This window comes from Dysidea avara, chromosome 9, assembly GCF_963678975.1.
Source record: "Dysidea avara chromosome 9, odDysAvar1.4, whole genome shotgun sequence".
Taxonomy (NCBI): Eukaryota; Metazoa; Porifera; class Demospongiae; order Dictyoceratida; family Dysideidae; genus Dysidea; species Dysidea avara.
Window position 1 is genome coordinate 20191663 of NC_089280.1, and position 16431 is coordinate 20208093.

At 38.7% G+C, this 16431-nt stretch overlaps 1 protein-coding gene across 1 annotated transcript in view; it reads right to left on the bottom strand.

Annotated features, from left to right (window-relative positions):
- Positions 1-755: 755 nt before the first annotated feature.
- The window catches only part of LOC136265520 (patatin-like phospholipase domain-containing protein 6), a 40366-nt gene continuing 24690 nt past the window's right edge, over positions 756-16431 (bottom strand). Inside the window, exons 12-38 of the mRNA XM_066060390.1 lie at positions 12441-12550; positions 12047-12211; positions 11638-11715; positions 11278-11346; positions 10930-11063; positions 10563-10694; positions 10159-10282; positions 9879-9928; positions 9644-9783; positions 9261-9368; positions 9137-9200; positions 8498-8612; positions 8098-8151; positions 7908-8042; positions 5874-5918; positions 5787-5818; positions 5618-5739; positions 5260-5372; positions 5143-5206; positions 5030-5082; positions 4910-4979; positions 4028-4144; positions 3259-3407; positions 3053-3165; positions 2966-3005; positions 1323-1463; positions 756-1272 (exon numbers count right to left, since the gene is read on the bottom strand). Of these exons, the coding sequence (XP_065916462.1) occupies positions 946-1272; positions 1323-1463; positions 2966-3005; positions 3053-3165; positions 3259-3407; positions 4028-4144; positions 4910-4979; positions 5030-5082; positions 5143-5206; positions 5260-5372; positions 5618-5739; positions 5787-5818; positions 5874-5918; positions 7908-8042; positions 8098-8151; positions 8498-8612; positions 9137-9200; positions 9261-9368; positions 9644-9783; positions 9879-9928; positions 10159-10282; positions 10563-10694; positions 10930-11063; positions 11278-11346; positions 11638-11715; positions 12047-12211; positions 12441-12550 (2864 nt within the window). The 3' untranslated portion in view covers positions 756-945. The remainder of the gene's footprint in view (positions 1273-1322; positions 1464-2965; positions 3006-3052; positions 3166-3258; positions 3408-4027; positions 4145-4909; positions 4980-5029; positions 5083-5142; positions 5207-5259; positions 5373-5617; positions 5740-5786; positions 5819-5873; positions 5919-7907; positions 8043-8097; positions 8152-8497; positions 8613-9136; positions 9201-9260; positions 9369-9643; positions 9784-9878; positions 9929-10158; positions 10283-10562; positions 10695-10929; positions 11064-11277; positions 11347-11637; positions 11716-12046; positions 12212-12440; positions 12551-16431) is intronic.

Consider the following 16431-nt stretch of genomic DNA (forward strand, 5'->3'; position numbering starts at 1 on the left):
GTGATAAGGTTTTCTCTCCACATTACAGGAGTCCATCTAATTTAGATGCCATGGAGCATACGAGGAGTTACATGTACAGATGGAACCATCACGTACACAATTACTGGATTTGGTGTCATTTCAGAGGGTACACTTCGTTAAATTCTTGCCACCCACTGGCTAAACATGAGGTCACACATTTCTGAGTGGTCATCTTTCTGGCAAATAAGGGATGTGTAACTATAACTAGCTAATTGCAATTGACTGGTCAGCCTTCATCACATTTCAATATCTAGACTCCTCACAACAAGTCTATCACCACCAACTGGTTTATCTCACTATATACAATACAGATAATAACACACATATATAATGGTCGGGTGTAGTGGGACCAAAATTTGTGTAGTGGACATTTTAATAGCAATATTGGGAGTACAGGGATAAGGCCTGGAGCCCTGGATACTATAGAAATAGTGAGATGTGAGTGTTGTTCACAATGCTATACTTAAAAACATACAAATCTCTAGAAGTAGCCTTACATAAATTGGAAAGTCGAGACTCAAATATGTATCTCTGAAAAACAAAAATTATTCTCATGCCTTATTGTCCATGCATGTATCAGTGTATCCACTGCAAACTTATGGGATAATATTAATGCATGTCAATAGGGAAGGAAGGACAGGCAGGTCTCTCTATATGATGACTCTAATCGCTTGGCCAAATTTAATAAGCATACACGAATCCCTTTAAACTACTTAATATAAATCTCACACCTGTATGGTAGAGGATCTCATTTGAAGTCCAACAACATACCAACACACAATACAATATTGAATATGAAATGAGTACATATTGTTGTATACTATTGAATGAGCTGAGATTATGGGAGAACTGGTTCACTATACTGCTTCTATGCACAATACAGTTTTCTGGGGAATTAATAGCATAGCAAAAAATATTGGATTACTAAGGATTGACCACCAGCTCTGAGTCCGACCACAGAGTGAATTTTGCTTTGCTCTCCTCTTGTTCATCTTCATCATTAGCTCCATCAACATCATCAGAGGGACTTTTTGTGAATGCTGACTCCTCCGGATCTGACCAGTAAGTTTCCAGCACTTCTTCCTCTGAACTATCAGAATCATTTTCCTTGTCTTTTTTTTGACTCTCTTTAGAAATACTTTTCCTGGAGCGATTATGTTGTTTGATTACATTAGTGACACTGAGTGAGCCTCTTCTCAGCTGTGAAGCCAGTGCAGCGAGATCTTTAACTGACGACCGACGAGATGCCAGCTATAATAACACACGTAGGCACACCATTATTTGAGCCACAGTATGCTTACAAGTGGGTCAAGAATGAGTGCCTGTTCTTTTTGTTTACGCTCATCTCCCTCAGTCTTCTCAACTTCATGGAACATGTGTTTCATGTCATCTCTCATCCGCCAACCTTGGATCACCGTCTGTCCATGTTTGTACCCTAATTCCTGCAACAGCAACCATAACCATATGGGTAAAGAGTAAATATAGCAGAAGCCATCATATTCATAATATTATATACATGCATTCAATAAACATATAATTATAAATTTCAACTATAGAGCACATTGTCAAATTTTAAACTGTTTTATCATGCAAATATGCATTACATCATATAATATAGTACGTACTGTATAGTAGGGATCACAAAGGTTTGGGTGTGGCACATGAAAAAACATCACCCAAAAAACCAGCCTAACTTTCCCTGATGACGATGAGGCAGTATTGGTTAGGCCCAAACAAGCCTTCAGATCAACCTGAAACGTTTTCAACAAGTTGCTATGGAAATTAAAAAAAATATTATTAAATAGAATTTTTTACTGACTGAGTGAGTGAGTGAGTGAGTGAGTGAGTGAGTGAGTGAGTGAGTGAGTGAGTGAGTGAGTGAGTGAGTGAGTGAGTGAGTGAGTGAGTGAGTGAGTGAGTGAGTGAGTGAGTGAGTGAGTGAGTGAGTGAGTGAGTGACTGACTGACCGAGTAACTGATGCCTTCAGACTGATAATGGCTAAGGCTACAGGCTTGATCTTTTCACTGTTCGACGTCACTTAAGCCGGACACATGCCTTATGGCATACCGCAGTACGTACAATGCATTCTTCATGGGCTTACCAGTGTCCTCCTTTGTGTCCCATTCATGTATGCTGACAGCGAAAGGTGTCGATTTGGCGGTAGCGCAAGATGGCTTCCCTTCACAACAGAAATTATTCGTATTTTTCATAGTGGCTACTTTGATTGCAGAGGTGCTTTTCAAATAGTTCTTGATTCGTAATGCTGTGTAACGGGTTGAACATAGCTGACAACGAAGCATAATGGATACTTCACTTTTCAGACGATAATTGATAGCTGGGGCATGCGGCGCTTTTCTTTCTTTTGATGTGGTATGCATGGGTTCACCAGTCATAATAATTTTATTTTACAATAAACAAGTTTTTTTGTACTTGTAATTTTAAGCTGTGCATGAAATATTTTACAAAATTGAGGATCAAATAATATATTTCTAACCACAAGAACTATCCACCTTCTTTAGATCCATATACCTTACAGCTGCTTGTAATATACATAGGAACAAGGAGAAATATAGCAGTGACACCATTACACCATGGTGACCATGCCCCTCCAATTGTCAAGTGTATTTTTTGTACCCGTGCATTGTCAGCACTACCAGTATTTGTGTGTGGGTAATGAAAGGTCTAAGAGATCCTCCTCCTAAACTACTAAAGGTGCACATAACAAGATAACAATGATCCTAAGAAAGTATATTATCTATCAACTTATATGTATGCATGTATACACTCACACGATGCATGCACACAATCCCATGTTTACCCATAACACCATGCCACAAGTTATCAGAGGGATAAAACATACCCACTGTTGCATTGAAGTCATCATGCATGCACACATACGCACACAGACACACACACAGAGACACGCAGACACACACACACACACCTGAGTTTCTTCAAAGCTTCCAAATTGGATGGTACCAACACTGTAAAAAAAAAAGTTATATCACAATTCTGTCTACGAAAGACTCACTGGTCGATGGGTGGTCTAACATATTCACACACTCCATTTGACTTGATAGCATTCAACAAGCTAGTAGAAGTGGTGTAGGCTAGCCTGGACTGTACCTCTGACATGTCAGGGACCTGCATGAAGGGTGATGAGTCAACATCAAAATGGAAAAGGACAACAAAGTTAGGTGGTCACTAAGTAAGGTTCTACTGGTTGGTCATACTCACTCTGACTTTAGCTCCAAATGGAAATAGTTTCTTCAACATCAGGTACCAGCCCGATATGTGGTCACCATAGTCTGATAGGTCATTGTTGTTCATGGCACTGACGTCTACCGCCACAATTGTACGCACACCTTGTGTGACCATGATGTCCGCTGAGTAGTGAACATGACATACAAATTTATAACCAAATGACCATCTAGGTATGATACTCAATTACAGCATACAGTAACACCTAATTTACATACTGTGTTAACACCATGATGAATGCTCTAATAGAGTTTTTGACTGTTGTATAGAGTACAGTGGATCCTCACTAATCCGAACCCCAGTAATCCGAATGCTCACTAATCTGAACAGTAGAAGTGACTGTTCTATTAGAGTATTTTGTCAACTAGTGTGTGTTATATTAGAGTAGTTGAGCTGCTTTGTATATAATCAATGGTTCACTAATCCGAACGAATTCACAAATCTGAACAGACTTTTCTCAACTTGAGAACAGAGCTGTTCGGATTAGTGAGGATCCACTGTATATTAAAATTCTCTCTGATTAGGGGTTGAAGACAAAAGGGGACCTTTGATTTAGGTAATGTATTTTGCCTATTTGAAATACAATTTTCACCTTTTTTGCAGATGGGTTAAGAAGTGGTTTGATTGGATGTGAGTAATAAAACAAGTAAATTATGGACAGAGAGAACTGACCTTGTGTTACACGTGTAGGTACATGTATACAACTGTTGACAAAGAAGCCAAGACACTACCATCACGCACATACCTGGCAACACATTGACATAACCTCCATCCAACAAGAGATGTCCGTCCACTGGGTCACATAGTGGAGGAAAATAACCGGATAGTGACATGCTGGACCTGACATATCTCCATAAACAACCTGTGAGATGTAAGTAGAGCAATCATTCTAGATTAAACCAAAATGAAATAAGTGAGTGCAAAAAAACATTGCATGATCACAGAAAAAAGTTTAAAGTTTAAGGCCAAAGTTTGCACTCAGCTTCTCCTAATGTTAAAAACTTTTCGTATTTTGAATTTTTGATGCTATAATATTTTATTTCATTATAATATTCAGTTGGAGTAGTAGACACACTAACTGTGTACACTGTTACATGCTAAGGACTTAAAATAAAATTTGTGCATTTCTACTTAAGTATTGTAAGCTGCTCCAGCTTAGATTATTGTGGAGATTTAGGAAGGGACACATTGTTAGGAGTCGTTGTATAATGTGTGAGGCACACTTTGAAATGAAACGCGAAGCATAAGCCTTCAAAGAGGGCCTGAACATGCTCCACAGGAAAAATTTCCCTGAGATTAAATTTGGAAGCAAAATTACCTAAGCAAGTTGTAATATGACACTTTATTATATTTGTGTTTGGGCTGCAAGCACCAGACCCTTGGCATATTTGCCATAAAGCAATAATAAATAAATAAATATGGTTAATAGATGACTGCTCTATTAGAGTATCTTGATCTGTTTCAAATTCGAAGTGGTCTGACCACAACCGGACCAGCTTGACTGGCTCCTACACCCTTGATACTTTTCCGTACAGCCATGGTTGTTGTTGTACACAATTTTAATCTATCAATTTAGCAGCTGAAGTATGTGCTAGAAGTATACGTACTGTATATATTCTTAGCTAACCATCTTTGTGTATCCTGATCTTTGAATCAGTAATATCCGTAGTTACACAAAAGTACGGTAACCACAAGTCCTAACATCAGTAATTAAGAATTATAGAACAACTGCGATATTTGCAATTACCTCAATTTGCTTCTCTTTAAATAAACCATGAATGACATTATTGAAAGCTTTTCCTAAAAGCGAATAATTGAGTAGCATATTTAGAAATCTTTGCTAAATACACTAAATCCAACCTGTAAACATTGAAGTGTGTGGATAGGTCAGATCAAGTGCTTGGTTCACCTTGCTGCTCATCGCCTGAGGGAGAAAAAACATCGAAACACTTGTTGATGGTCATAATATTGTCACACCTTAGCCCATTCTCTGGCTCTAGCTTCAACCATGTCAGCGTCAACTTCTTCAGCATATAATGCTCCAATTAATGACCCAATACTGGTCCCTCCCACCATATCGATTGGTATACCTGTAAACCATGATATACAGTAACAACTGAGTGTAACACAATTGTCCTCCTCACATCCTTATATATACAACACTATTGGAACTATGGGCTATGCAAGTAAAATTTATACAACATTTTTGAATCTTGAGTTGCTAATTCACGGAACTAACTCTCATTTTACTAGTATGTGTAATATCTCTGTATAAGCACTGTGCCTTACAATTAGACACTGTGGCTTATAATCAGACAGTCCGACATGTGCTCACCAACTTCTCTCATTGCTTTGATGATCCCAACATGAGAAAGTCCCCTGGCCCCACCTCCACCGAGCACCAAACCAATAGAACAAGATGTTAACTTGCGAGCTAACCGAGCAAAATCAGAATGTCTGTAAAACAATACCATGCAATAATAAATAATCCTTTTAAAATATACCTTGATGGGATGGGAGGCAAGGTTTTCTCATCCTGGAGATAAAATGGATCATTTTTCAACCAGGAAGTATAGTTTGTTATGCCTTACCTTAGCAGTTAACTTGACTGTAAAAAATGAGTCAGGACAGCGAATCTGCAACACAATATAATATTATAAGATATGAGCTGAATTATAAAATGTCTTGATCAATAGTTGTGTGACAACAACAACAACCACAACAGCAAGAACAGAACAAGAACACACACACTGGACAAACATTTAAACAGTCAAGGCTGATCCTAAACAGTGATAAACTTGAGTGGTCATGTATTTGAGACAGAAATGCACCCGAATGATGACTACCCTCTTGTACTGGGAATGTCATTCCAGTGATGTGGTAAGGATGTAGTAATAGTAATGACATGTTATGACATGTTGTCACATGTCCTGGTATATCATAGGTTACCAGGGCTCAACCCAGAATATTAACCTAGAGGGGGTGAAGTAAGTCGCTTCGGATTCTAGGGGGGTCTGGGGGCATGCTCCCCCAGGAAAATTTTGAAAATTTAGGTGTAAATATACTCAATTTTGGTGAAATTTTACTGTGATGCCATTGAATATTGACCATTGGATTATACAACTTTGGGATCAATTAAACCTTTCCATTTCTCAAGGCTTTAGTTATAAACCTAGGGGGGGCAATAGCTAACCCAGAGGGGGCCTGTGCCCCCCCCCCCCACCCCCCCCCCCCTAGATTAACCCCTGGTTACGTCATGAAACCTCTTCAAAGAATTTAGTACATAACTAGAAATATTTAGCTATAGAATCGAACACTGGGAATGAAATAATTGCCAGCACTTTGGGGTGATAAGCTCTGTATCAGCATTTTACACAACCATGGCTGTGCTAGCACAAATTATGCCATTATATGACAAAAGACAGGACCTGTGATGTAATGTTGTGGAATGCTTTATGTACATGACATGAATTCCAACATGTACTTTACAACACAAGTGCAAGCATGAATGTAACTATTGGCACAGTCAAAAGGAAGCAATGTAAGGTAGAACAGCCATTGTATTGGTGATTCAGCCATTTACATCTATATAAATATGTGGGATTCTACAGGTGTATATGATAAAAATGCATGGTAAATATGACCCCAAGCCTGAGTGAAATCTGTAATTTTACATAATTTTTGTAACTTAGATAGTTTTGAATTTGAGTACTGGGTAGGCAGCATCTCTGGTAATACCCAGGGGCACAACCAAAAAGATCCACAATGTGAAGCATGACACAATAGTACATAGCTAGCATATATAGCTATAATAAATAACTAAAGTCAGAGTACAGATAGTTTTCAGTAGTACTGGTGTTACATGGTGTACATAGTGAAAAGCTTCAGAAATTTAACACACAGAAGTATCTTCTCAGTTGATTTATAGTTTGTCTATCGTGTTTTCTTACTTAAATTCTTGGCCAAAAGACTATAGGCTGCTCTTCAGTTTGGTACGCGTATGAGTTGGTCACGCCCCTCTTAACTCGAAGCCGCTTTCGCTATTCCAGATAGCCAGCAATGAACACTTTTCAATTGGTTTTTCAGTTGTTAAAAGGCAGTAGAGCCCTCAACAAAGGTGTTCACAGTGTTTTCAGAAAGTCGCCACGCCTACTCATGAAGAAATTGCACTAGAGAAAAGCCTATGTATATAGAAACACTTCAGAAAGTTTTGGATAAAGTAGATTTGTTATAACTGTCCGTATCAAGAAGGGATATTTCCATAAAAGTGGTATAGCATGAACAATGATTGCCGTCCGGATTACGGATTATAAAGGTGTCCGTATTTTTAAGGTTATGATACATGTAGAGTAGTGAAATAAATTTTGGTGCTTTACAGAGCAGGCCATTTTATACAGGTGTCCGCAATTTCCAGGGTCTGGATTAAAAGGTTCCACTGTAATGTGAGTAAAACTTCTTGCTCAAGGAAACAACAAAAACAACACCTGGGCAAACACCTACTGGACATCATGGAGCATTAAAACCTGGAACTTTCCAATTACAAGGCCAAAGCTTTAGATGTGCTGTTTCACAAACAATCACGCAGGCACATGTATGTCATGTGTACGATCCCACAGACCACTTACATGGAAGTAGGACGAGATCCATCCAATTTTATTAATCCATCGTACAGTGCCAGTAGGGTGGGTGACATCGCTCTTGTGCAATAGTATCAACTCCTTCTGGACTCTCATTGATATAGCCTGCACTTGATTAAGGATCTACCATAGAGCAAACACCATCAATACTTGATATTTGAAGGTGAGTTCACCATACCTGACTTGTAGTAGGACCACGTTCTGCTAGTGCTACTAGGAGGATACAGTCAGCCTGTGTGAAGAGGAGATGATTATAAAGTGTTACATAAACCTGCCTTTGGATATGTGAATAAAGATAGTGTTATTGTTTAACCCAATATGGTATAGTAAAATCTCACCTACTGGCCACTAATCTAACAAGACCATGCCACTACGGTGGCCATGGCATGTCGTTGCCAAGTGCAGCAGTTAAGTAAGGTACAGTTACAGTACTACACAACCCTTTTAAATACAAGGCTAGCACATTATCAAGTTTAGGTATTTAGCACAATGTTGGTTGAGTTTGACTACAGTACAATGTATACTTTAAGCCTATTGTTTAGGAAGGAACATATCCATGTACGCCATTAGGTACATACCTGTCTGATACAGCGAGAGGTCCATGGTGTTAGCTGAGGGTCAGCCTGATACAATACAATACTGTGTTTGTCCTCCTGGTGGGCAAGCCATGTGCGTAGCCTGTATTCGTAGACACTACAAGGACATAACATGGTTATTGGAGTATACTAGAAATATCTGATCAACATGTTTGGCACTGCTAATCTGAAATGAACTCTTATCATGTTTTAATTGTTGGTATTAGTAATTTTTACCACTGTGGGTTTATGAGGGTTTATTGATGTAGCTACTACTATGGCAATATTCAGCTGCACTCCTTCTTAGGGGTAGGGCTACATAGTGTGCACTAGGTGAGGTGCTGCCATACCAAAGTTTTATTACAGAAAAAAACAACAACAACTTAGGAGCATTTTATTGCAGCATACATATAACACCACACACACGTACGTACGCATACACACACACACACCCACCCACGCACACACGTACGCATGCACGTATGCACACACATACTACACACGTACACAAATACACACGCATGCGCACATTACATACACACTACACACATGCATGCACACACTGCACAAAACACACACACATGCACACACTGCACAAACTCACGCACTACACGCACGCGTGCACACACAAACAATACACACCTCTCAAGTGCTTGTGAACCCAAACACTCCTGCACAAAGGAGCTAGTCAGTCTAAGAGCAGGAGCTATCAACACACATACACAACTAATATACACTCAACAACAACAACACTACTACTACTCACCAATGGCTTTAATGGCACTACACAACTGTCTAGTGAGGTGAGAGATTGGTACATCAGCAGACACAGGCACTACTGCCACCGTGGACAAGTTAGAAGATGCTTTTGACACTAAAACAAATTAATGACAACACAATGAAATCACCTCATTATAGTGGCCGTGTCAAATAAGTCCCAAACATAGCTAAGGTATACTTCATGACCTCATTAATAATACCACCTCATTATAGTAAGATCCCAAGGTGTAATTTATTTAGTGCATCTGGCTTGACACACTTAGGTTGAATTGTAGCAAAGAGACTTTATTGAAAAATTATACAACAAACTGGACACTATCTACTGCTGTTGCCTATGCCACAGTATGTTACAAGAGTTCCATTACTCACTTGGTTGGTGAGAAGACAATCTCGTGTAGCCACCAAGGATCTTCTCACCAAGAATGTCAATCATCCGACCTACCACCTGAGGCTGCTTCAGTTTGAGAGTATTTAGTAACCCAACAGGAAGTTGGGCTAGCTCAGTGTCCCTAAATGACGACAAAGTATATATGATGTGTGGTGAGTGGTCTGTTAGCACACACATGCACACACGTGCATACACACTGGTCCACTACGCACTCACCTTATAGCATGCACAGTGGTGGCTCTTGTTTCAGTTGTCATCACTTCAACCTGAGGAAGAGTAACAGACTAGTGAATACTTCTTATAAAGGATGCAGACCAAAGTGAACACACACAATTTGTGTAGACCCCTCATCATAAGCCAAAAAAAAAAAATGCTATTAGTCCAAGAAATCAGATATTTATATACCAGTCTTTCTATTTTAGTAATCTACATTTTAAAACAATACACTCTTGTTTCCAGAGTTTCAGCTGTGGAATATTTACACAAATCAACATACCACTCCCACAGCTTCTCCTCTTCCAAACTCATCCACCATTTCCTTCTTGCCATCATTGTTTCTCACTACTGACCTCAACCGACCTTGCAGCACAATGTAGGCACACATGGCCTTGTCTCCTTGACTGCAGGAAGAGTGTAACAGTTGGTATGTATACGAGGTAAGTATATTCAAGGGGAAAACATCAATGAATTCTTCAACTAAACATATTCAATACTATTTATTGTTGAGCTTTAAAGTTTCACAACTTGGTTGATATAAATTCACACAATGACAATTTCAGATCATTGCAACTCAGATAATATTCAGGATTCATAGGAAGTCTAAATCATGCGGTTCACAATGACACAAACATCCAGTCATGTGTTACATACAACATGACACACACACTAAGGTACACACACCTGTACAGAGCTCTTCCTGCTTCAAGTTCCATCCAGTCCAAACCAAAATCCAATTCTCTCACTAACGGGGAGATGCGCTGGACTAGGTCGTATGCAGGACCACATATAGCCTGAGGGGCTTGGGACATTATCCTTAAAGATAAATATTTAAGTAATTACTACTACAAAACACAAACACAATAATGCATTTTGTGTGCTCCTTATCAAAGCTGGGTTCATACAAAAGCCAAATGTCATAAAAAAGGACAAGAGGGTGTTTGCTATCTTATGCACGGCTTTGATATATTTCTGCATAGCACATATTTAATCATACAAGTCACACTAGTATATTCAACTAATAGATGCATACACAGTGAGCCCCACCCACTTGTACAAGCTCTGCTTTGTGATGTAGATCAGATGACAGTAAGAAGTGGAACGGATACTGAAGAAAGATGGTTCCCCTGTAACAGCTGACAATACTCCAGTAACTTCTCCTGGTGAGGCGTAGTGTAAGATGACCTGAAGAAGGGTGACAAAAAACAGACACCATAAACAGTAAGGGTTTTCTAATTCACTACAAGGGAATGTACTTTTAGATGATAGAGTGAGTGATTGTTCTATTAGAGAGTTTCAAAAACATACCAATTGAACAATACAGGTTACCATTGGGTTAATCCATGAAAAATATACATATATGTAGAATACTATTGTTGTACAATAATGTGTTGCTCACCTCTTTGGGTGACTCTGTCACCTTGGTTACTGCAAGACGGCCACTGGCCACAAAATATAAACAGGCATCCTACAATAAAAGTGCACAAAATAGTATAGAGCAAACAGTTAATAAATCGACTGCTCTATTAGAGTGTTTCATTCAGTACCCCATATACGTATACACTATAACAGGCACAGCTGTTACAAGGAGGTTGGTCTTATTTAGAAGTACAGCTTCATTGATAGAGGTTATAAGAGCCTCAGAAACTGCTCTTTTTGTGTTCTATATTTAGAAGGTCCTACAAAAGAGGTTCTACTGTATCTATTAGAGTATCTGAAGGAACAATGTACACATACTACTATACAGAGGAATTGTTACCATATCTCCTTCTTTGACAAGTATTGTGTTTGGGGCAACCTCCATTAGTTGAATCCTCTCCTTCAAGAATGTCTCATCCTACATGTACAGAAAACAACACAATCAACAACATGGCCAGTACATCTTTACTACTATACATACTGTATGATGGAACAAGAAAAATTCACAACTTTCGTGAATAATATTATGTGTTTTATTCATGAAACTTTTCCATGGAGAATTATCAGTACTACACAACTACTTGAAAATGATTTGTACCTTTTACAAAAATGCTTTACATCTACCCTATCTGATCTATTACCATAATCTTTGGCTAAGATTCTTACAATCTGTTTAAATCATATACCAACTCATACACCAGCCTCACATGGTAGCAAATTACAGGAGCTTACACAACCTCATTGCTGACCTTCACACTGAATATCTCTTGCAAGTCCTTGACTGCTGCATTGTATATTTCATCACTGTCCATCTTGGAGAATTGTGCGTATGGTCCACTAATGACTGAATGATGACCACCTGATGGTGGATGAGATGACGGCTTCTTTATCGGAGTTGATCGGTCTACCCCAGCCTGTGTGATTAAAACAAACAATGAATGTGCAAGTCATTGGTTGGATTTTGTGTGCCTGACTCCCTAGCACTCGTGTAGTACACAGCTGTCCTAGGTTGATGTAACCTGTGAGAATTTGGTATGTAGTGTGTGTGTGTGTGTGTGTGTGCGCGTGTGTGTGTGTGTGTGTGTGTGTGCGTGTGTGTGTGTGTGTGTGTGTGTGTGCGTGTGCGTGTGTGTGAGTCAATACCTGATGCCTTACTGCATCAAATTCTGGTGAAGTTGATATGGTTCCAACATTACTACTGAAGTCTTCATCACTCTCCTCTGATTGCCATCTAACATGATGCAACATGCCAACTACACAAACAACAACATGTAGTGTTTACAACTAAAAAGGTGGTCGCCAAATGTAATAAAAGACTTGTGGACAAAGTGCATAAAAAAGGCCTGAACAAAGATAAAAATTTGGATTCTGAATCCTTGGCCCTATGAACAGTTCACACTTAACCAACACTGCTACAAGATCAGTCACACATGAATGCAGTACTTAAGTGAAATAACTGCTAAAAGTCAACATTTTACAGATTTCCAATATTACTGATATCATGATATTAGTACTGATACCGATATTTAAATCTGTAGTATGTTTTGTGTGTGTATGCATCCTGTATGTGTGTGTGTGTGTGTGTGTGTGTGTGTGTGTGTGTGTATGTGTGTGTGTGTATGTGTGTGTGTGTATGTGTGTGTGTGTGTGTGTGTGTGTGTGTGTGTGTGTGTGTGTGTGTGTGTGTGTGTGTGTGTGTGTGTGTGTGTGTGTGTGTGTGTGTGTGTGTGTGTGTGTGTGTGTGTGCATGTGGTATGGCTTTCTTGTCAATTTCTTTTGTTAAAAAATTTATTATTGTGTCCATACTGAAAACCTTTTATGCTCACATGCAACCCACTACTAAAAAAATATCAGTATTGGTAATTTTGTAGTTACTTTATTATATCAGTTACTGATGTATTGGCAAATTTCCCTTCCATATCAGTGCACCTCTACCACTACCACTACTACAACACATACACAATAAGTATACACACAATCTGTGTAGAAATTTGTGTCTGATTGTTTAATGACGATGGTGCACATTTTTATGACATTCCATATCACCTTAGTTGAATGTTCTGTTGCACAATTTGATACAGCTTAACGATATTACATTTTACAGTCTATCACTAATATAAAAGGACAGTGGGATAAAATGAATGAACAAGCTGACTTTAGTGTGCGTATATACAAAGTGTACAATGATAATAGTAACTAATCTACACTACACACTCCAGTATAGCTACTGGTGTATAACTAACTGATAGTACATTGTGTGAGTGTTGTGTATTAAATGTTACAATTGAGTGGCCTGATCTTTATCTCGATAAAATAACTGTTTACTAACAAATCTCCAAGATGACTATAAAAGTCATTTGGATTTATTTGCCAACAACTATGGTACCACCATCCCCCAGCTGGTTTATCAGGATCAAACAGAATTGTACAATTACGCTTGTATTGATCATTGTCATTGTCTATAGTGGAGAAGTACATTTGATCATGATATGCCATTGGATTAGTAGTAGTGGTCCATTGGAATTCTCCAACAGTTAATTTGTACTTTTCTTCAGCTGATGCAACTTTAAACTGTTTGTAATGGAGAAAATTGCTGCTGCCATCTTTGTATTTGATGTCCATTCTCATCTCCCAATCACCTTGACTGGTGAGGCAATAAAGGGGTCTCAGGCCGTACCAAAATTCTCCAGTCAACTTGCCAAATCCATCTTCATACTCAACCCAGGTTCTGTTAAAGTCAACAGATCCATCTTGTCTTCTCTGTACTACTACCCATCCTCCTCTCTCAGTTTTCATGTCACAATAAGCTTCAGCCGTGAACCAATCATTTCCACAAAAATTTGAAATAACATACAGTCCAGATGATTTGACCGTACTTGAGGAGGAGAAAACATGAAATCTTTGGTCACAGCAGCTTCCGAGGCGCATATTGTCATTCTGACTATTGGCAGGTAGCATCCCAACAGCCAGTAGTAGCAGCAGCAGAACAGTGGCCATAGTATCAGAGGAACATGTACTGTAGACAGTTGACGTTACGATTGCACAAGAACTGACTGATAAAGAGTTGCTTTCTCTGCTTCAGTCACCTGTTTACTTAGTTCCTTCTGCACTGACTGCACTACACAGATGCTTGCAATTTATAAGCGAGGAAGGGTAATTCCACTGAGAAACCCTTGCAAGGGTATTAATGGTGGAATTACCCTTGCACAGATGTTATGGTGATGGTGGTGTGTGCATAGGATAGGCCAGCTGTTGCTAGAATGCTACCAGAGGTATGAATCCATTTATGAATTAGGCATCCAGAGGAAAGCTTCAGCATCAACACCAAGTAATCTAATGCAGATCCTACTTATTTTCATCTCGATGAATTTACTTTGCATACATTGCTACACTGTAATTAATTTAGTTGCTAATTTGTTTCATTGCTTTTTATCTGTGATTCTCCCCACTCAAACACAAAATTTCTCTTACACTTGTTTATTTATTTTTTTGTAGTAACATACTTGCCGCACATTTTTCCTGCCAGACACATTAATCACATGACTGAACATGTGCCCCAATTATTATTGACTGAAATGTGAAATTGCCATCTGACTTCTTTTTTCAGCTGCTGTACAACTTTACAAATGAAGAACAGTATGAGAATTAAGCATCTCTGCAATCAATCCACTTACAGTACTGAAACCATGTCATGAGTTACTGCCACTCAACACCCATGTGGTAGTGGAGAAAAAAATGGAACACAAAGGAGGACAAAGGTATGTCCCCTTTTGTTTATTGTAGTTGCTGTGGTTTGTGAAAAAGCACATCTTGGGCTAAAGCAATGTCAAATCATCAAGAAATCAAGCCCACGGTCTTATCCATAGTTGAGTTGGTTCATAAACATGCTAAAGAGTTTGGGGTTGCTCTGAAGATACTTAAAGGCTTTTTATGCCTAACCAATACTACCAAGGAAAGGTGAGGCTGGTTTTGGACGATATTAAGCCCAAACCTTCATGATCCCTATACTATACAGTACCACTGATAGTTACATCATAAATAACGAATGCAAAAATTACAAGGTTCATAAACATTCATTAATCAGGAATGACCACTAATGAACAAAGGGCAAACATATACTGGAATAATGAATCTCAAGATGTAGTTGAAGAGATATGTCACTTAGAATAAATCTAACTCATAGGCATGTAGCTAGGAGCTGTGGAGGCTTGGATCAGAAATGACTGCTCATCTTTTATGAAAGCAGTTATACAGGTTAGTATCTATTAGCTATACTTGTGTTTCAAGGGTTGTTTACAAGTGTTTGTTAGGCAAGGCGTTGTGAGAAGGCAGAGTTTTTCTTCTTGTTAAATTTGCTGGCATGCAAGATATGAACAGATTAAAATCTCTATTGTAACTATAGTTACACCAGAAATTCATGTCAGGTTGTCTAACCGACACAATAACAAGAAGGAACAGCAGCTATGCATTTATTTATTACACCAAACTGGTAGAATGCTCAGTGACAATGTACAGCAACACAACCTTAGCTGGCTGACTGTATTATTCATTTTCTCCCAGCCAGCTAAGCTATTCAAAAATGATGTAAGAGAAGTAATGTAATTACATACAGCTATATCACTCCTTCTTAGCATGATGCACAACCAGTAGCTATCATTGTATCATTCTCTTGAACACTGTGTGCTGGATAGGAATGGGGCCAAGTACATTTGATCATGCCATTGTAAGGTTGCCAAACAGAAAAAGGCTTTTGAAAACAAGAATGTTCGGGCTTGCCCTTTATCAAAAATACACCAGCAGGAAACATTCTGATATTTTATTTAGTGGATTCACTCCAGTTAAAGTGTTCCAATTGTTAAGCGACTGAAACATATAGCTTGTATCAAGGAAGTTACATTTTATGATCACCCAAATAAATATCTTGAGCCAAACTACGTATCACAGCTGTATAGAACAATGAGCAGTTTACATTCATTGCTGTCCAAGTGTTTTCAGTTGGTGGTGATGGCAGAGCTGACAGCCCGGGACATTTACGCATTTATGCTTCCTATGGTATAACCACGAATAAAGTTTTTCAGAATAAGTAAGCACATGAAGAACAAGATAAATAAATTTTTATAAAGCAATGAAGTAA